Source organism: Lepisosteus oculatus, chromosome 3, assembly GCF_040954835.1.
Source record: "Lepisosteus oculatus isolate fLepOcu1 chromosome 3, fLepOcu1.hap2, whole genome shotgun sequence".
NCBI lineage: Eukaryota > Metazoa > Chordata > Actinopteri > Semionotiformes > Lepisosteidae > Lepisosteus > Lepisosteus oculatus.
This window is the reverse complement of record NC_090698.1, coordinates 51,425,710-51,448,871: the sequence shown is the minus strand read 5'-3', so window position 1 is coordinate 51,448,871 and position 23,162 is coordinate 51,425,710. Positions and strand designations below refer to the sequence as shown.

Here is a 23,162-nt window from a genome sequence, read left to right as displayed (position 1 = left end):
ATTCAGAACAGGGCAGAAAAATATCTGGTAATATATTAAATTGTAAATAAGCAGACTTCTGTGGATCAAATACAGAAGCAATCAAAAACATTTAAAAATGAATACATTCCCTGCTATGGTGATCTATGCAAAATTCACTCAGCCGGTGGTAAAAGGTTAATGTCTTCTACCAAGATGCCCATGTTTAGAAGTTATGATACTTACGATATCAAAATAAAAATAAAAGCTTTCAAGACATTAATTGAAAAAAGCATGGTTTATTTGAATAAAGCATGAATTGAATAGTGTTTACAAAGAACACAAAAATGGTTGATTTAAAGAATCAGAGATTGTGGGTTTAAGTTCTGAAAGGCTTTTTCAATGGTTTTCCCACTTTTATGCAGTACAAAATTACCAGATGCAGTTTACTCCATTTCTTCGTAAGTGCCCAAGTTTTAGGTAATGCTGTTAACTCTATATTCAGAATTACATTAGAAAATTCAAAATAGCATTAACCCCCCCCCCCATGACTAAAGAATAGGCATTGTAATGTAATTGTAGTTGAGAAAGAGATCAGATCAGTCTACTTTGAGATTGCACATTTGCTGTTTTCCTGTTTGTCTGTTTATATTCTGATGTTTTCACTCGAACTTGATTCCCTGAGCAAGAGGCAGATCCTTGCTGTAGTTGATGGTGCTGTAACAAACAAACAAAACACAGTCTGAATCTGTATAAGAAAAACCAGAAACCTTCATGACAAGCTTCTCTTTAAAACACGTTCACAACACATCCTACTGTACATTACTTTTGAATAAATGTTTTCGAGATTCAATTTGTTTGCTATTGAATGTTAAAGTATCATCAATAGTATGTACACGCTGTTGTCTGTTTTTCTAAAATCTCTCGTAATCGGATTGTATAAAATGTGATATTTTACAACATGTGTGGAAGTTGCCCTAATTAACAGAAAGCTTGGGAGTCAATTTGCATTGGTAGAGCAGAATGAAATATTTTTCTTTTAGAAGTCAATTTACAATAACATTTTTACAAAAATTGTGATTTTACAAGTTGTTAGGTATTAGGCCCAAGTAATAATATAACATGTAGCACATGTAATATTGAAACATGTATTTTATCTTGTCACTTATTACATACCACAGAAAGAAAACGTATTGAATAGGCAGAGATATGATTTAATTCACACTCTCATAGTGGGGACTTCTGTTGGTAGTGGTTCTGAATATGAAATTGAAGAATCTTTTCGTCAAGTCCTTAAATTAACACATTAAACTAGGTCTGTGTCCATTTTAAGCAATACCTGCCATGTCAGCATCAAAGAAAAAACACTGTTGACTTCAAATCCTGCAAGTGGGGCTCTCCACATCCCATAATAATAATAATAATAATAAACTATTTTATATAGTGCCTTCAAAGGTGTCTTCTCAAAGCACTTTACAGAATGACAACAACAATAAATAAAAAGAAAACACAAGATAAAACACGTTTAAGATTTGCTTTTGGAATAATGAGCATATAATAATTTTTCAGAGAATCATTCTAACCTTTTAGACCTAGTTTCCAAATCCTATACTGATACCAAAACTGTATTTTTATTTCTCAAAACTGCTGTGTCCACTGTTTTTCATCTGTCAAGAGAAGTAACCTGCGCTCACCATGTGGATCGCCTCATGTACTGCTTCCAGGAATCACTTCCTGACTCTCGCCCACCTCCCGTGTGCTTTTCTCCACCTACAAACACAACCACGAGAGGTACGTCGTTACACCACCTGAATGGCCGAATGGATTTTACACTTGCTTTAAAACTATTTCGATACATCGTATGGTATTAAGCAGGTTGGCAAATGACATGACTGTTTCTATATGCTGGTTTCAGAGGCCCTTCAAACTGAACCAAAAAACCCCCAAAGATAATCATTCTGTAGTGTTCTTAATAATAATGGACTCTCTTTCTAGTGTTTTGTTTCTCTCTTTCAGGTCTAATAGACAATCAGTACATTGACAGAACAACTACTTGTGAACACACTCTGAGACAGTCTGAATAACTTCTATACCAAATAATTGAATTGAATGAAGTAAATAAAAACCTCAGTTTATATATATATTTTCAATTAAGTGTTCGAGAGTCTCATGTCATCAATTTTCTTTATTTCAATTAAAGAAATATGAACAATTTCCAGGTCAAACAAGCAGCTGGGCACTGAGATGTGACAGGTCCCTGGAACTTAAACTGTATGGTATAGTTCATGACAGCTACAGTGTCTAAGCAAAACTTAGCTCAACAAAACTGTGCAGGAGGAAGGGTAGCCTTCATCAGAGGACTAAAGCAGTAAGACACCAGCTCACCGAAAGCTCCTCCAATTTCGGCCCCACTGGTTGGAATGTTCACATTTACAATACCACAGTCTGAGCCTTTGGGGCTGGAAAAAACAGTATAAATAAAATTTATATTAAATCCATTGATTAATCCATATTTCCAATGGATTTCATAGAGCATTAATGCATGTGCTACACTTGCCTTCACTCCAGGTTTCTATGTTTAATATTTCAGTCATCATCATTTAATTGTAAATCTTTAACCATGATAAATGTTATGTAATTCATTCACTACTTTAAGCCTGTCAACTGATAGTCAAGCATGAAACAACACAGAAAACAATGTTTTAACTAAAAAGTAACTGTTAACGTTTCATACCTATAACACAAATTGAAAATGTTATATGAAAAAAGGCCTTTTGGATTTAGGTTTTTTGTTACATTCTGATGTTTTTATAATTTGTAGCACATTTTAAGGGCCAAACCAACACATACAGTATGGTACCCAAGCCAGTTAATCAAAAATGAAAATACTAAGTGACTCGTCTTGGTACTACAACCACATTTAACAGATTTCAGCAGCAGGAGAACCTTACCCCAGCCAGCGGAATACTCTGCCCAGGTCCTTAGTGAAGATGCTGCTGGACAAACCCTGCTTGACCTCATTGTTCCAGGCAAAAGCTTCTTCCTCAGTCTAGAACAGCAGAAACATCCTGACTTGAGCAAAGGGTGAAGAGGATGCACACAAGTATATCGGCGCTTGCAGCTACATGCTTACATGTTGTAAGGATACGACCATCAATCCTTTTCTACTTCCTTTTGAACTGTAGGCAATCCAAACGTACTGTAGATTCTGCATATTGTAGTTTCATGTAAAATCACTACACCAATTCTGTATCCAAATCACCTAACATGATCAAGCACAGAAAAATACCCTCCTGGACTAGATACTGCTTAGTATAATTTACTTCCATCTGCTTTTGTACTTTTATATCCCTTTCCATCTTCCCCCTTGAAGTTTACTCTTGACACAAACCCAATCACTGGTCCAAGAGACAACATGATTCAGTGGCACCTCAGACTTCATCTGTTTTCAGTTTACAAGTGTTGACAGCAACACCTTCAAAAGATCTTCTCCAACACTGGTTTAATACAGTGTCACATTTTTCTGGTTCCTACCTTGAACTTCAGGACATACAGAATAGGAACAAAGGTTTCTGTATGGACAATAGGTGCATCGTGGGGAAGGCCAGTGATTATGGTGGGTTCCACATAGTTCCCAGGACGATCAATCACCTGTTAGGACAAATAATTTATAATCAAATTATTTCCTAATAATTCAATTTTATTAAATGTTATTTTATTGAAACTTTAAAGTACACTTTTGTTTTATTAATGTTATGTAGCATGGCAAACTATGTTCAGTACCTTCCCTCCGCACACTAAAGTGCCCCCCTGCTCTTTGGCTTTTTCGATTGCTGCTTTGTACATCTCAACTGCCTGCTTCGTGTGAAGGGGACCATACAGAGTGCTGGCTGTGAACAAAGACAATACACACCGATCAATGATTTGCTGTCTTTCAATATTTGGAAACAGCTGCACTGAAACCACAACTGACAGGGGCTGAGGTTTGCACTCACTTCCATCTCTTTTACATTGCATAAAGGGAAATCAATTCAATTAATTCCCCCTGAAACCTATACAGGTCTTCACAATTAACCCGCCTGGTTTTTCTTATTTCACAACTATTACACTTGAAAAGTTAATTTAAATTTGGCCTCATTGTCACCCATGCCTTTATGAGCATATTAGGTTGGCTGAGATAGGATTCACTGCATTTTCAATCTCTTTCTTTATTTAAATTTTCAGTGTGGTCTCCTGCCACCTTTGAAAGGTCTGCAATTTTTTTTTTCCATTTAGTATTATCCCATCCAAGTTATACAATATGGCTGATTTCTGAACTATGTAATTTACAGGTTTTATTAATTTAGTTTCAGAACTCATCTCAATTTTCCTATAATGAAGTAAATTAACACTTACGATCCCAGGGATCACCAATTCTAACTTGTTTGTAGGCTTTTGCAATTTTTTCCACCACTTCATCATGAATACTTTCTTGAAGCAGCTGAAAGACACAGAAAGAAAATTAGATATATTTTTTATTTCACTGACATATAACATGCATCTCTCTTCTGCATTACATTTCCAAACTTTTCAGTAAAAACTCGGTATAACAGTTCTTATATTTATAAAAACTATTCAGAAAGTCAGCACTAAATCAGTAACAGGTCTCCCTGTAGTCTCCTCTGTTCAAGACTAAAAAGGTTCAGTTCCTTCAGCCTGTAAGTGTAGAACATTCCCTTAAGGCCCAGAATGCATCTTGTTGCTCTTCTCTGGACTAACTTCAGAGCAGCAGCAATATTTTTCTATAATGTGGTGACAAAAGTGTACACAATATTCTAAATAAGGCCTACTTAGTGTATTATAGAATTTTAACATAACATCCCTTGATTTGAAATCAACTACAGATCCAGCCATTCAGAATGAGCGGGGGGTACCGCAGTAGTTTGCATTTCAGTGGCTTCGAACATCCAGGTGGATGCTGCACATTGGTGGTGGTGGAGGGCAGTCCCCATTACCTGTAAAGTGCTTTGAATGGAATGTCCAGAAAAGCACTATGTAAGTGTAAGCAATTATTATTAATATTTGGGATACCGCAGCTTTGTAAAAATACTCAGTTGTGGGGCTGCACTACTTTGCAAAACCGCCAGGTGGAGCAGTGAAAGTTTAATGTGACGTGTAGAGCATTTGAGCTGGTTTTGAATCCTGATCAATGCTGAGGGAGAATCTTTCCCAATTATAGAATTTAAGTTGTACACTGTTTATACTTTTATTAATTTTAAACACTGTATCACAGCATACTGAACTAATTAAAAAGTATGATATTTTATAAAAGCAAGATTGCACAGTTGGATATATAAAAAAGAGGTTATTATTATACTGTAGCTTGTGAACGTGATGTGCCTCTTTTAGGTTTAAATCCATATCGAGAAAATCCAAAGGTACATTTTTTGTAGCGGAAAATAAAAACAGTAGTATAACGTAGTACAAGCCTACACAGTAGATGGTAGTGGTAGCTAAATATAAAAAAGTACACAGTATTCCACCTTCTTCAGAAATATTTTAAGTATCAAAGTCTTTAACTTACAGTGGGTTATGGTTTTAATGTGCTTTTTCTAACATTATAAAGTTTATAAACTTTCATAAAAAGTTATAATGTTTTAGCTTTTCTAAGAATACGTAGTAAGCACTCCACTTGCTGTTATTTTAAAAAACGTTGACAGCAATATTAATATGGAAACATGTAACTAAGCAGCTAAAATATCACAAGTGGATGTTTTGATAACATTTTGACGATGTTTTTTTTTTATAAAAACTTGTACTGTCCTTATAGTGGTAATGGGCAATGGACTGTAATGTAAGGCGCTGCACCCAGGCAGTTCAAAGCCCAGAAAATTACTTTTGGTTTGTTTCTTACATAGCCGAATACATAGTCCACTATTATAGCTTGCTGTGAATGCGATGTGCCTCTTTCAGGTTTACATCCGATTTGAGAAAATCTATATTTTGTCTTACTCAAATTTCAGCAGCCAGTAATCAGCCAACAATTTAACTTTAATTTTTAAACTTTAAACCGTATATTGTACTGTACAGTACAGCACAGTCCAAAGACTTACTTGGAGGTTGTTTCTAGCAAAATTGGCTCTGGCATGAGTGTGTGTGTGTATCTGGATGAATTATTATAAGTGATGGTTTTAAGATTAAGGATTTCTTCACAGAATTCTTTAAGTTAAACAAAGGAGGGAAGAAGGATTATTTTTACAATTGCCAGTAACTATAGAACAGCTTATTAAAATGTGAAAACCGTACCATGACAGTGAAGACAGACGTGTTACACCTTTAAGTGAGCCATTGACTGCTGTTTACTATGTTGTGACAATGTTGTGTTGCTCTGTGGGGATTATTCTGTACACTGAAGAGTTACAGAGCAGACACGTTGTGTATCGGCTTTTAATTTATGTAAAAATGTTCCAATTTAAATGTAATACAGAATATTTTATGAATATAATTTTATTTTATATTTTATTTAATATAATTAATAATACTAATAAAGAAAGACCATGGACGAGCCATAAACTGAAGAGTTATAGAGAAGACATGTTGAGTCTTGTCTTTTCAGCTTGGAATTAACTTTCAGAGCGATCCTTTTGGCTATACTTTTTACATAGCCAAATGTACAGAGAAAGTTTAATATTAAAGTAGTGTTGCGTTGTGCCCTTTTCAGGTTTAAATTTACATTAAGAAAATCTAGATTTTGTCTAAATACAAATTTCAGCAAAGAGAAGTTTAGCTTTAAATTTTGATTAAGAAAAATATTTCACACATACTATACTGTAGTGGCTTTGAAACCATACAATATCATACTGTATATACAGTATATGATATAATGCCATTCATTGCAGTGTGCGCTAATATTTTGGCATATCTGTGGATCTGACTTCTTGGGATTCGAGTGTGTGGAACAGCGGGAGGTGAGATCCGGGGGCGGGGTGTTGTTTTGATTAGTTTGCACAAGAGAAAAAGGTACCTTTTCAGAAATCATGTACTATGCAAAGCAGGTGAATGTGACAACAGCTAATGTTGCTTAAAGTATTCAAAATCTATCTGATTGTACAGTAGCTCTTATGTAATTGAGCAGAAAGTCACCTTGCTCTCACAAGTGGCTCTGTTAGAGTTTGTGTTAACACACTGCACCCTTTAGAATGGATTTGTATCACCTTTATCTGTCTGGGGCGTGGGGGTTGTATCCCTTCCTCAGTTTAATATCTGATATGTCCCCAGTAAACCGAGAGAGTAAGAGTAGGCGAAGAGTAAAATCCTCTAAACTGAAAGCCACGACACCACAATTACCCATAATACAAACGTTAGTACTGTAATACCTGTAATACAAAGGAGCACTACAAATTAAAACAACCCCAAGTGCAGCATGCATGAACCAAGAAAAAAATATTGGCTCCACAAAACAAATCAAAGATCCTGAACAAGCCCCCAAATATACTACATCCCCACTATAGTTACGGCAAGGTGGAAGTGGAAAGTCGATTTTTTAAAGAAAATCAAAAATAAGAAACAATGACATCTACCTGCCTAGCTTACACATTGCATGACTTTAAAAGCTATAAAAAATGTTTGTAGATAAGTTATAAACACAACTTAATATGCATGAAAAGCAGGTGATTTTTCTTCCACGTGATCAGCTTAAAATCTGTTAACCCTGTAAATTAAGATAATTTTGCCAATCCAACACAAAAAAATGTGTAAAAAAATTTACACAAAAAAATCAAAATTCTCTCTTAAAACCAGGAATTACTTGGTTAAAGCTGCATTGTGTATTAAGCAGATTTAAACTGGCACTGTAGAGAGATTAAATAAAGCAATAATTTCAATAACAACTAATGCACCACAAGTGCCATCTGTCGATCATATTTGGCCAGTGAAAGACGTACTGTGGTTGCCTGTAGCTCAAAACTCACAGTACGGGGTTTTACCGCGCATTTTGAATGGCTACATCTGTATGTATCCTAACATTTTATTTGCTTTATCAATTCACCACATTGTCTCGGAAAATGTAATTGTGTTTACAAAAAACCTACTATATGTCTTTTTTTAAAACAGTCTCTTCTTGTTCAGCATATCTCATTTCTGTTTAGAGTTTATGTTTTGCAATTCCATTAACTACACCACCCCATTTTGAACATTCACCCCTTATATGTACTCTCGGTACACCAATTCCCAATTCAATTACACACATTTCCCTGAATCCCTATCACTTGTTATTTGAGGTTTAATCTTTTGCGAGACATTTTATCTAAGGTTTTCTTGAAATCTCAACACACCATATTCTGTGTGTATACATTACTGTTGTTTATTTTACAAAGAACGTTAAGAAGATCGTCTGGTAACGTCACTTATTGAGGTTAATAGGATATAGAATATTATTTTCAAATAGATTATGATATTTTCCACAACCCCTCATGTTCCAAAAGATAAACTTATTGGTCTATAAGTACTTTGGACAGTTTTGAAACTCATCTTGTGGATGGGCACTACATTAGTCTTTCAGTATTACCTCTGTCATAAGCAACTGTTGCATGTTTTGTGTAAATAGCTATTGAATAACAGCTCTCATTTCCTTAGGTACAATTGGTTAGAGACCACTGGGCCCTCAGAATATCTGAATCCTCAGTGCTTGTTGTACCCAAAACACTTTTGCCTCTTCCAATGCTAATAATGTTTAATAAAGATCTTTGTTCTTCTGCTGCCAGAGGCATACTGTTCACTTCATCCTTACTGAACGTCTGTGAAAATACTTGTTACGTTACCTAGAAGTTTCCCATAGTTGTACCACATACGTCACCATTAACTTCATTATCTTGCAGTACTGAAATATCTTATTGTTTATTTCAGCTTACGTTGCAATATGGGAGTGGCATTCGTAAGCCTTTGGACTCATATCTGGCCGATTGTGGGTTAAAGTCCTTGCTGCATGCAGTGCTCTTGTTCACTGGAGTGAGTTACTTATCCAAGTTCTACCACTTCACCCAGATGTTTATGTGGAGGCCAGCATTGCTGGTGATAATTCTTACGATAGATCAATGCTCCATCCAGGAGAGGAGTCATGTGAGCTCTAGTTCACTTAAGGCTACAGAAAGCAGGATAAGCTCTGATCAGAAGCCATGATGTGCCACTGTGGCTCTTTTTTTTACTTTTGAATATTGCTTTCCATCTGTCTATTGGTCTTTCTTTCTTTTTTTATAGCCTGTACTTGTAAATCGTTGGATTCATATTCTTTATGTATCATATTGTTTTTCTAATCATTTATGAAGTGCAAACTTTTTCCTTATAGATAGATAATACTTTATTAATCCCATAGGGAAATTGATTAATTTTTTTATATAAATTATTTCTTGAATTGTTGGGGATACAGTTTGCTTTATTTATTCTGTGGATAAACAAAGTTCTGCTTGAGCAGAATCTTCTTAATTCGTTGCCACACACTCTCCACTGATTCCATATTGATCCTATCCCATTCTACTTCCCTTAAGCTCTATTTCATTTCTTCAAATTCTGCTTTCCTGAAATTGAAAACTATTGATTTTTTACTTAATCTTAAAAGATACTTTAAAGTATAACATAAACATTGCAGTTCCCCTATGGTTCTCTAATCTGTTTGTGCTTCCATTGTTTGAAAAGACAAGGTCAATACAACCATTGCCTCTGGTTGGTGTTCTGACAGTTATAGGTAAGGTAACAATCATTAATCATGTCTAGTTTGGTTTCTCTTGCTGACATTTCTATTTCCCAGTCTATGTGAGAAAAGGTGAAGGCTTCCATGACTTCTTTATTTGCATATAAATTCTTAATTTCATTATGCAGTGTTGAATCAGACGTTTTTGATAGGTCTGACCCAGATTGGAAGAGCCCTGATTCCTCTAGATTTTGTCCCTGAATCTTTTGATATATAGTGCTGCACCTCTACCTCAGCCTCCAAATCACGTTTTGCCAAAACATCCATTTAGATGTGTAAAATGCAGTCAGAAAGCTCTGTTAAAATGAAGTGTATTATTGCAATATTCCAATCATCCCATTTAACATGATCAGCTCAGAGCCCTCAGGCAACTGTAATTGGGTTTATGGTTCTTCAACAATCACCAATTGCATTAACAGCTGGAAGTGATGCTGAGCAAAAGCAATCCATCAGGGGGTCCCTCCACATATGATGATCCCTTTGTTGGATTACTATATGAACTAGGTTAATAACATATGTTCCGTCTGCTGGTGGCACAGCTAGAGTCTAGTGGTGGATGGATTTAATAAAGAAAGCCCTCAAGATGTCAATACTGCACTTTCTAACCAGGAATATTAGAGCATTAGAAAAGCTGCAATTAAGAGGGGGCTATTTGGGCCATCATGCTCATTTTGTCCTATTCTATATAATTCCATATTCAATACTGGCTATACAGGGAACAACCCTACTGAGTAAAATAAATCCCCCTGAAACCCTCTTCTTCATAAAATGATAGTTAAGACTAGCCAATCAGACCAAACCTGGATGTCTTTAATAGGTGGAAAGAAACTAGAGCACTTTGTGGAAACCCACAAGAGGAGAATGAACAATATAAAACCCTCTACAAAGACAACTGCCCTAAGCTGAAATTGAACTCAGCACCCTGATGCTATAAGGGATTATCTTACTTTTTATCATTTATCATATTCAGGAGCAGACAAATAGTGCAAATGGGGGAAATGGCCTCTTACATTATCTACAGTTTTATCAAAGCCCATAACAATATACTCTTGAATATAGGTTTAGAGCTATTATTTTAAGTCTGTGATATGTGTGCTCCTGAGAGTGATGCCATTTACTGTACCAACCCACTGCACATCACACACAGGCCTTACCAGTCTCCTTGTTGTTGTGCAGCGCTGGCCTGCTGTTCCCACAGCAGCAAACACAGCAGAAGGCACCACGAGGTTAAGGTCAGCATCTTCAAAAACTGAAAATCATTATGAAATACATTACAAACATTAAGAAATGAAAGAACTTGGTATCTAGCATCTGACAATAAAAAATAGAACCAACATCTGAGAAGAACACCATTTTAGTGACAATAATGGCATTTTTTATTTTTTTGCTACAGATTGATTGAAATAAATCTGAGGAAAACAAAGGGGATGTGGAACAAAACTGAAGTCTGGGAACATTTTACACAATTTACATCTTAATATGTGTACTTTGTCAATTTTTAAAAGCCGATAGTAAAACAAAAGTGAAATATGAAAACTCCTATCAAAATTATAACAATCCATAATCTTTTAAAGCATAGTATTAATTCTATAATTAATAAGAATCGTTATAACAAATTAAAACCAATTTTGCCTTGAAAACAATCTTCTGCATCTAACAGCAAAAATTATCTAAAATTCAAGGCATTATAATTTTAAAATATGAATAGCACAACAACATAATATCGAACTAGTTTAGTCTATCATGGAAAAACTGAATTATGACATGGATATATATATATAAAAAAAGCAGCTCACCCACAATGGCATTGTTCCCACCAAGCTCAAGCAACTGGCGCCCTACAAATCATTCAAAATTAATGGAACGAACATTATAAAAATCTGCAGTTGAGGTTTGTAGCCTATTCATTTCTTCAATTCTACAAAAAAATTAAGGAATAAAAGTTGGCTGTGGGGAGCTTCATCTCAGTGTGAACTAAAAAGAAGCAAGCAGAGTTAATTCAATGCTAAAACTAAAAAGAATGAAAAAACAACATTCTTTCTTTCTAACTTTCAGCACAGAACGAACTTCTGCTTGCTCCTTGAGATAAAAAGAGCTCTACGTGAAGAGTGGGATGGCCCGTACAGCTTTGAGGAAAATGCTTGACAACATTATTAAGACTTATTTTTCTCTTTAACCTACAGGGGAGAGGGACAGTATTCTAAACCCCATTTGTGCTGGATGTACACTTGTTTATAATAATAATAATAATAATAATAATAATAATAATAATAATAATAATAATAATAATAATAATAATAATAATAAATTGCTTACACATATATAGCGCTTTTCTGGACACTCCACTTAAAGCCCTTTACAGGTAATGAGGACTCTCCTCCACCACCATCAATGTGCCCCACCTGGATGATGCAACGGCAGCCATAGTGCGCCAGAACGCTCACCACACATCAGCTATCAGTGGGGAGGGCCATGATCAGTAAGGACCAATGGGAAATTTAGCCAGGACCAGAAATTATTGCCCAGTAAATGACTACATGTTGTATAATTCAGCGGGTATTTCTCTAAAACAATCATGGAAAATGAAAGTGTACATAACTCAAGAAAAACATGAGATGTTTATAAAAACTATTGTATAAAATTATAGAAAGTTAGACATTTATACTATGTTTAAGACCTTGCCCAGGCTATACAGTACATTATGGTCTCGACAGTTGCGAGGGATCAGTGCAGAGAAACTGGCATATAACCACATCCAATCCTATACCTTTGCATAACATACCACCATATATCCCTTAAATAATAATTTATCACATTATTAAAATAATACACGATTAATGCACTAATGCATTTGCTTTAAGTTAATTAAACTAACATTGATCAACTTAAACAACAGTAATCACAAACTTTTAGTAATCATCTAAAATAAACAACATAAATCCCTCCTCTGCTTCTAGTGGATATCTGCACTTTCTCTCCATGCCTCTGTGATGAGAATGCCAGTTGTAATAAAATGAGCAAAAAGACTGTCAGTGAGCATCAAAAGTTTTCTCCAGCCTGTCATTCTTCATGCCACTGACACAGAACCAGAAGCATTTATTACAACACACAAATAAGACCAAGCTGAGCTGCGGATGCTGGGTAGTGGGTACTTTGGGATGGGGCAGGGAGAGGTTCAACTCACTAGATTTTTCTCCCCATCCTAGTCTGTTGTGCGGCTTATTAGAAAATTTCACTTAATAACCTTCGGCTCAGTTTCGTCGTGCTCTGCTTCCAATAAAAGACCCAGTCAGCCACTCTGAATTGCAATTAAGTTAATTTGAGAATATTACATTTACTATTATAAAGTAATTTTTATACAGTACCAACTGTCAGTCAGAACTCACCAAATCTCTCCTGCACCATCAAAGACACTTGCTTCCCTACATGAGTGCTGCCAGTGAAGGACACCAGGTCAATCCGCTCATCCTTAGAAATGGACGTTCTACAGAGAGGGAACAGCAGGAGTTACTTCACAAAAGTGTGAACAAGCTCTCCTCTGTTCTTCCTTTAAATACAAAGGACTATCGTTTCTTTTACAATCTTCCATCACGGATACAGTACTGAAATCCTCTGGAATTTAACACATCCACTACATGATAAAGAGAAGAGATAGAACACCTGTTACCATAGATTTACTACACAAGCTTTAAGCTCTTAACATTCATCTGGTTTCACATAGGGATTTATCTCTCAGAAAATAAAAGGCAGGTTAACAGCTGTTATAACGCACAACAGGATCCCTAACACCAAATAATAAATTCAAACAGAATACTGAGTCTGCAAAGTACATGACAAAGCTCACCCAATATCAGCCCCCCCACACACCATGGAGCAAACTGCACCAGGCAGGTTGTTTTGTTCCAGCACCTCTGCAATGATTCTGAAGAAACAAAACAAAACACTTGTTTCATTCCAGACTCAAGACAGCCAACATGGAAAAAAGTTTACTCTTTGTAAAAACAGTAACTAGATGCTTAATGAGCACACAGGTACACAGACTGCACATAATATCAACAAATATGAGGATTGCATCAATTATTAGTAAGAAAATAGTACTAATAAGAGTAAGTCAAGTCCTCCAGTTGTAAAATGACACATTTTCTCAGTATCTGTAAACATTATAGAATTGAACAGTTTGGAAACACAGGTGAAACCAGCTGATCTAATCGTGCAATTAACAAGTCTCAATCCGACTTTTCACTGTTTAAATTGACACAATCATCTAAAATGGGCTTAAAGGGCAGATGAACAAGTAATAGGGTTATTCCATACTGAAAAAAGAAGAAAGAAAACACAACATTTCGGCCATGGAGCTTTCTTCAGGTGTGTTAAACTTCTTCACCTGCTTAAAGGGCAGATGTTAAGGACTCTGAGATGCCACTGCCTGACAGCAAAACTATGAAAGTGAGATTTCATAAAATCCCAGTTAGGTTCTGCTACACATCAGAACTGAATATGTGTATAAAGTCAAGAATGCACTTCCAACTATAACATACAGATATAATTTTTATACTGTATATGACCATAATTTCTACATTTATACAGTTTGTTCAATTACAATGCAGCGTACTGCATAGCGAGTCTACAGAATGCTGAATTCTATCTGCACATCCAACTAGCCAGTTAAGAAAAAGTGTTGGTAAAGTATAAAGATAACGTTGTATGGTGGTTGTTGTGCATTCTTTAATAACGTTTAAGAATCAGCTAAAAAGCAACCACCAAGCACTGCCCACACAGGACTTGCCTTCCGGATCTTGCTAAGCCACTTTGGTGAAGGTAAAGTAAAAGACATTTGGTAAAAATTAGGATATTACTAAACCTGTGTTTTGTTGATTTCTGAATTGCTTTCAGTTTACCAGCTAAATATTCTTGTGAAATGTGCAACATACATTTTAAGCATTGTCAGTGTTATATACAGGTAGTTCTCAATTTACCAGGGATATGTGGTTGTGTTGAAAATGTTGCTGAAATTAAAAAACTAACTTCTCATAAGAATAAATGTAAATAGGTCTGAACTCTCATAAATAAAGCAATTACATAATATAAGTTTAAACAAAATGTCTGTTAATATTTAACAAGTTTATGTAAGATGTGAAAGGAAAATTGTTGTTCATGGTGGGTGATGAACACTTGAAAATATATAGTCATGTGCCCTTAGACATCTGAACAACTAATCTTTGGTCCTTTTGCAGTCAATGAGCTTATTGAATGCTATTTTAAACCCTCATAAGTATCATTTTAATATTCTTTGTAATTTAGGGATCTGCTAAGCATATAAGCCAACTTTTCAGACTTTTGGGGTTTGCAAGTCTTAAAATGTATTCACTTTAAAAAACTCTGTCCCTCCTCACACCTTAACAAAAAACACATCTTACTGTTAATGAAGGCTTCACAGTAAGAACATGTTCCTTTTGCATTGTGTTCCTGCCACAGAAGTTATTTCTTTAAATTCAGAAATTGAATCTCCAAGAATCTTTGGCACTGAATTGCATTTTGTGTTTCTCGGCAAATCTTGACATGTTTTGCATCTCATTACACATATTATTCATGGTGACAGACTACTGGAGGAAACCTACATGAACACTAAAGAACTTAAGTGAGAGCTAATTCTTACTAAACTAAGAAATAGTACATATATATATTGAGACGCTTTAAACAAAAAATGCAAAAAATTAAGAATGTGAATCAAAAACTACTTATACAGTAATGTACATGAGGTATATGTGATTTATTTTAGAAGGCAGAAAGCCATTCTCTGGTATCGCAGAAAATGACAACATACTATGGTACCATGCTAACAGCATATCATATTTACATATACCCAGGATGTAATACTCTGACAGAAGACAAGTTTCAAAAGTTGGTTACAAATCAACAAAATATTAAACTTACTTTGTGACAGCTACACTAGTAAGGGGAGTAGTGGGTGCACCTTTCCTGATGGGGAAAAAAAGGTTATTTTAATAAAATGCATCAATTATTAGTAAGAAAATAGTACTAATAAGAGTAAGTCAAGTCCTCCAGTTGTCAAATGTCAAATTGTCTCAGTATCTGTAAGCATTATAGAACTGAACAGTCTGGAAACACAGGTGAAGTCAGATGATCTAATCTTGCAATTAACAAGTCTCATCAGACTTTTCTCTGTTTAAATTGACACAAACATCTAAAATGGGCGTAAAGAGCAGATGTTAGGGACTCTGAGACGCCACTGCCTGGCAGCAAAACTATGAAAATGAGAATAATTTATTCAACTTGGGACGCTCAAAAAAAATGACAAAAAAAGTAACTCACATTAAAACTTAATGTTTTAATTTTCAGTGCATGTGAAAACAAGGAATATATTTATTAGATTAATTCTAGAATTAACAGTAAAGATATCACAGATGCTGCAAAGCTGTCATACCATTTCCTCATTACTTTAACACTGACTACATATGTGGTTTGATTCATGTAATATTATGCAGTCTGTACACACAACATATTCTGCTCTGTGATTCTGTAGAAAAAAAAAACATTATACAAATGTCTACTGCAATGTATCTATATTTCTTTGCCAAAACAGGAACAAAAAACTTGTTTTTCCTTTTTATTTTTTGCATTTGGTGTCACCAATTGAGTATGTAAGCTTCCCAGGTGTTAATCAGAGCAGCTTACTGTTAACACCTTTGTGCCACGAGAAAGTCGAAGACAACATACTGTAAGTGCCTCCTCCTCAACTGCGATCACTTAGTCATTTACAAGTTCACAACTTGATGCCAGTTCTGCTTGGCAAACCAAAGGAATCTGGCAAATTGTGAGCGAAAATTTGAGGATTCAATGCTGGAGATGGGGGCCAATATTGGTCACTCAGGGCTCTCTCATCTTCTAGGAAAACAGCCCAGACTTGAAGTGTCAGTGAGAGACATGCCACTCCTGCAACTGGCACTGACCTCGTACTGTAATTGTTATGTGCTTACAGTCTGCCCTCTTTCATTCTCCACGTGTGGGACATAGCTGAGGGTCAAGGCAGCAGTGGCGATTTCAAATTGAGTGGGAATTCATACAAATATTAGTACATATTTTCGAAACTGTTCTTAAACCGTACATAGAGATTCCCACCTTTAAAAAAAACTACATTTTGTGTGGTGATATATTATGTTTCAGCTTGATCTTACCATAGACAGACATTTCCACATGTAAGTGCTATAGCATTGTTCCAGCCGTATACAGCCACTGGAAAGTTAAATGCAGTGATGATTCCAACAAGACCAACTGGATTCCACTGCTCAATAAGAGCATGACCTGGTCCTAAGGAATGAAATAGTCAGAAACGGGTGATTTTCCAAAAATGGAAATTTCTGAAAGCAGAGAAGCAGTTAAATCACCAATATACACACAGTATACACACTTATATCCAGAACATTATAATTTTGCATTTAAAAAGTTGGGTTTTTCCACTTCCAACAGAAAATATGAAAAACAAATGTCACTGAAATTCAATTTCTGTTATTTACCATAATCCTATAACAATCAATCACAAGCCTCAAATTTAAAGGCTCATCTGAGAAAAAAAATGAAACTCTCTTTTGTAAACAATTTAAAGGTAATTGCAGGACAACTGTAAGACCTCAATTTGCTGGAAACAAATGCTGGTGCATTTAGATTCAAGTGGAGGATCTGTCAACAGTAGAAATAAGGACTCAAATCTAAAGAGGGTGGGTGTGGAGGAACAGATAAGAACATAGTCATGTTTTAGAAGTAAAAAAATCTGAAAAGCATTTGATGAGGCCAATCTAAATAATTAACCTGTGTACTGTTCAAACCACAAGACCCACTCTAGATTGATCTGACTTTGATCATTATCAGGTTATTAGCAAACCTTGACTTAATTCTCTGTACAGATTGTTATTCTTAAATGATTCATCCGAAAACAAGCACTAGATATCTTTCTGCTTTTGTGAGTACTCCTGACATGTAATTAAACACTGTTACATAGTTTACGAAAAATAAGTACTTGCATAAATACCCAGACTTTCAATGTGCTTTTCTCTCTTCCAATAGAGCCTTTCCAAAACTGTGATTAAGTGATTATAATATTAGATTTGGTTATGACACCAGTATTTGTAGATGCATGAAAATACACATGCAGGCAAATCCTGACTTACTTTCTGAAGGTAGAACAGGCCCGCCAATCATTCTGGAGAGACCAACAGCATAGTCACAGATATCTACATACTCCTGAACCTCTCCAACACCTTCTACATAAATTTTTCCCATTTCCAGGGATACCTGCACAAAAAAGGCAGAAGCATAAGACAGACCATCTATTGTGCCGCCTCAAAGCACAAATCAGAAATGCTGATTAAATTAATAATTAATTATATTGTATTGTAAACTATAATTAAACAAACTGAAGCCATAAGTGGAATTTTCTATTACAAGACATCAGAATAGTTTGAGAAGTGAGAAAAAAAAATGTTCATGTACACAGCTCTTATATGTTGGACAACATAGCATCCATAGTATCTAACATCACACACTGAAATGGCTGAAGTATTTGGTCATAGCAACATGTCTGCCCTTCATGTTTTAAAGATAGTGAATCTACAACATTCAACCTCTGAATTTCCTAACTTCCAGTATTAAAAATCAATCAATTGCTCTAAGATATACTTCAGACTTATGAAGGGTAACAAATGAGCAGAGACCATTCAGACCTCTAGCCCATTTGGTATCTAGGAGCAAACTGATCCAAGGATGGCTGGGGAGCGTCTTACATCCACAACCCTTTGGGTAAAAAAGTAGCTCCTGTTCACAGTATTAAAAGCATTATTCCTTCTAAGTGTCCACTTGTGTTCTCGGGTTCATATTTTACTGTTTATTCTGAAAAAGTCTGCAGTGTTGACTTTGTCAGCGCCTTTGAAGACTTTGAATTCTTGGCTTTAAAAACTTTTTTTAATTAACGTTCGACTGCATTAACGTTAAACAGGAATAGAATGTAAACAGACCTTTTCATCCAGAACAATGTGATGTTAAGAGCAAAATATTGCTTTTCCTATCTCTGTATGTTTTAAACACACCAGGACAGGAAAGAACTGTCTTGAGGAAAAGCTAACCCTTATTTTTGAATATGTCAGAATAAAGTTAGTAGATGCTTCTCAAAAGTTCTTACCAAGCTACCCAGAATTTTAATCTTCTTCCTTAAAGCATCTCCTATTTGTCTTACAATTTCTCCCCGTTTAGGAGCTGGAATCTATGTAAAAAAGGAAATGACTTTCAGTTATCACATTTAAACAGTATGAATATATGTTTACAAACCTTGTAAAGAACCAACACCAAGACACACTATTTAAAAATAATTTCAAAAAATTTAACTTTCAGCACTACATTTTAGTTTTGTTTAAGTCAGACTAATGTTTTTTTGAAGGATCATACTTGACAATAACAATATAGATATTTCCTTTAAAAAAATAATGAAAATGGGAAAAAAAGGATTGTTCATACATCAGCTAGCATTTAGAATTACTAGTTTGAAGGTGTACTAAATACATGCTGTAGCTCTCTTCTGTTTTTGCTTTTCTTCAAGAGGAGAGAGGTAATCTCATGCTGCTGAATTTGTTGTGGTGATGAATAGATAATAAACAAGCAAAGACCTGTGATGGCAATTTGAAAATTTCACAACTAATTACTTGTATTAATCCACCATACACATCCTATTATTTTGAACGCATCACATGTGTTTGTGGATTCTTTTCTACACTGAGTGTTTCTGACAGTAACACGACAAGTGTGTCTTTCTGGTTTATCCTTAGAATGCTTTACTGACAGTACTTACATCTGCCCACACTTTCCAGGCTTCTTTTGCCTTGTTCACGGTCTCTTCATACTCTGCCATCGTGGCCTTGAAATTAAGCACAAAAAAGAATCCTAAGTACCATCACAATGTTCACAGCCAAGTGAGTTTCACTCAAAGTAGCATGCTCAGAATTATTTACCTCCAAAGCGCCCTTTATTCTCAAACACAAAAAAACTTTCCAAACTATTCACTCAAACTCTGGAAAAGTTCTGTTCCAATTGTTGTTGAATGTACCAGGTACATCTGGGATATGTGAAATATTTTCCCATGCTTGTGTTTTACTTACTTTTTGTATGAATTGTTAAGTAAACCCTTTTTTGAATTATCCATCCCTTTTTTTAGGCAAACTAAATGGAAAGTTGAGTAACATTCACAAAATATTTTTAAATGAGATAAGCCTCCATATATTAAACAATGACCCTAAAAAGATTTTACGTAGAAACTGAAATGTTGAGAGGATAAGAGGAAGATTGCACAATTTTTAAACTGTTGCAATGGAGCTCATCTGTGACAAGACAGTAACAGTTAATTTTTAACTGCATTCACTAATGATGACAGACCGCAAGACAGAATAAAAAGGACATTTATTACATGAACAGAAATTAATCTAGGAATGAGGTGTAGGCAGAAATTTGCAAATTCAGTTCAATAACATAAATAAATGTTTAAAGCCCTTTGAGGGATTTCTGAGAAAAGTACTTTTCCAAATAGTCACAGAATGTAATAGAGGAAGTAGAATGTGGTGCTATGCCTACATTGCTGTGAAGGAAAGGTACAAACATTGCTTGGGAAAGTTACTTTAAAAAGTAATCCATTACAGTGACAAACTAAATAAAGAATTACTTTAAAAATTAACAAGACATTTAGTAAAAATAATTAATATTCAGTAGCATCTGTGAACATTAAGCTCAATAAGGTGTTTTGCCATCTGTGAATCTCCAAAAATACAGTTTCTTTGCTCAAGAGTTTATGTCAAAATGCTGTTATATATTTTTTTGTTTTCATCCTTTAATAAATAAGAAATGTATTATAACTAAATCTATCTGTCAGTTTGGCATTATAGTAAGCAAGGTCATCCAGAGGACAAAGGTTTATGCAATAAGTCGACTTCAAATGCTATCAGACTGGTAAGTAATATATATCTGTCCCTAAAGTAAATGGCCTTGGATATATATTTATGCACAGAACACAGCTTTCAACCATGACATCCACCAGGATAGATATAAGCATTAAGAGAATGAGGCTGAAATTACCTGTCGGACTCTTGCAATGGGTTCATTGTTGGCAGGGCAATAAGAAGTGATGACCTAGAAAGACAATATTAATTATATCCTACATCTTTAAAGCATACTATTTTCAGTGCATCTTTAACAAATAGCACATAATATAGTTAATCTAGAAGAACTAATCACATGTAAGCTTAACACCACAAGTAAACCTCTAAACTGGATGTTTTTAGACAATGACGGGTTATGGCGGGTTATGGCTAACATAAATGGAGATTTCCCTCAGGTGTTCATTAATAATAATAATAATAATAATTGCTTACACTTATATAGCGCTTGAGCTCCACTAATGGTGGCTCCCCAGAACGCTCACCGCACACCGCACACCAGCTATCAGTGGGGAGGAGAGCAGAATGAAGCCAATTCATAGACGGGGATTATTAAGAGGCCAGGACACCGGGACACCTACTCTTTTCATAAAACAGCCTGGGATTTTTAATGACCACAGAGAGCCAGGACCTCGGTTTTACATCTCATCCGAAGGACGGCACCTGTTTACAGTATAGTGTCCCCATCACTATACTGGGGCATTAGGACCCACGTGGACCGCAGGGTGAGCGCCCCCTGCTGGCCCCACTAACACCTCTTCCAGCAGCAACCTTAGTTTTTCCTAGGAGGGCTCCCGTCCAGGTACTGGCCAGGCTCACACCTGCTTAACCTCAGTGGGGTGCCAGTTGTGAGTTGCAGAGTGATATGGCTGCTGGCTAGTGATATGGCTGATAGGTTAAGACAACCTGTCAACATGCCTCTGGCTGAGCAAAGTCAAACTTCTGTTATGCAGCTTTAGCACAGAACAGAGAGAATTGTTATAGCTATTAAACGCACTTAAATCCCCACAGTCATATGGAATTCTACCGATTCTACTTTAGGACACAAGAAATGTTATTCATAGCCCATTAACAAGAAGGGAATAAAAAGGGCATCAGAACCAAACCAAGTAAGCCAATAAGTCTTATTTCTTTTATATAAATTCCAATTGATATGCAAGACAATGCATGTTTTGTGGGATTCAGAACTGGTAAATGGATAGGGAGTAGTACAAATAAGAATTAATAAATCCTCCGATTCGGAAGATATAATTAGCCAAGTGCTGCAGATACTGTATTTGTACTAGCACCACTGCTCTTTCTAATTTATATCAATGATCTCGATCTTGGTATAGTTAGCACGCAAATCAAACTCACATATAATAGAAAAAGAAGAATAAGCAAATACTGTGGTACATTTAAGGGAAATTTTAAAATAAGTTAATAAAACTGGGAAACACCTGGCAGAATTTGTTTTTATATAAACATTTTCAAAATGTTACACGAAAAAAGAAATAAACATACACCGCACGAGATAGTATTAGTTTGAAGAAACTATTACAAAGGCCTAGGTTTATGTTGACATTTTATATCGAAGAAACAAAAAAGCAGCAGAACTTTATGATACGTAGCTCAATGCAGGTAATTTTAAGTGGAGGGATGCTATGTTAAAATTTTACAATGCATTTTTAAGATCTCATTTAGGATATTAATACATTAAACGGTTTTTCTGTATCTTAGCATCGAGTGGATTAAATTTTAAATAAATAACAGTAGAAACGTTTAAGTGAATGGGACAGTCTCGATTTGCAGCCATCTTCATAAGTATTTTTAGCAAAGCATTGCTATTGGCTGCCCTTGCTACCTAATGCCACTTAAATCTCTTCGCGTCTTACCTCTCCCTTCCCTCCCCACGCTCCATTGTAAACTCCGGCATTTTCCTCCTTTAGGCCTAGTTCTTTGAGCCAGGAGTATTTCGGCTGGTTGATCAGGAGTGTGGACATGGTTGCCGTTTGTCGGAAACCGCGGAAAAGGACTTTTCTCCTGAGGGACAAGTGCTTTACAGCAGTTAGAGCAATAAGCTGCATGGCTGTAACAGAGCACCGACGCCAAGTTCAGCGCAGACAGTGCTGTGCAGCCCAGCCCCCCGAAGCGGAGGCGATGATTGGTGAGATACAGGCTCTACCCATCTGTCGCCAGCAGCGCTGGCTTTGCAGCCCTTCTGCGTCCTTTACGTGCAGGAGCTTACGCAACACGCAAGTCAGTTTTCTCTGAGCACGTAAAATGTTGGGTGACACGTTTCTGTGAAATCACCAGGCTGTGAGCTGAAGTCATGATCATATATTTCTGTTTTTTTTTTGTTCGGATAACACAAAACACTTTTACCCCCGCAGCAATAGGATGTCATTATTGCTCGTTACGGTTAGAAGTTAAAGAAATGTGCTAACGTTTTGATCCTTGACTCGATAGTGCCCCCAGAAGGCCAGAGCAGCACTGATAAATCCGATTGA

At 35.8% G+C, this 23,162-nt stretch overlaps 1 protein-coding gene across 1 annotated transcript; it reads right to left on the bottom strand.

Moving 5' to 3' along the window:
• Positions 1-241: 241 nt before the first annotated feature.
• On the bottom strand, positions 242-22,816 carry aldh7a1 (aldehyde dehydrogenase 7 family, member A1). Its single transcript, XM_006626843.3, has 18 exons — positions 22,548-22,816; positions 20,813-20,866; positions 19,539-19,604; positions 18,876-18,956; positions 17,869-17,992; positions 16,879-17,011; positions 15,617-15,661; positions 13,527-13,604; positions 13,069-13,166; positions 11,479-11,520; positions 10,837-10,931; positions 4,354-4,438; positions 3,742-3,848; positions 3,493-3,609; positions 2,910-3,007; positions 2,344-2,417; positions 1,653-1,728; positions 242-675 (listed from the first exon to the last, which is right to left on the bottom strand). Exons 1-18 carry the CDS (start codon positions 22,737-22,739, stop codon positions 621-623), a joined length of 1,620 nt encoding a protein of 539 aa, XP_006626906.3. The 5' UTR covers positions 22,740-22,816; the 3' UTR covers positions 242-620.
• Between the last annotated feature and the right edge of the window lie 346 nt (positions 22,817-23,162).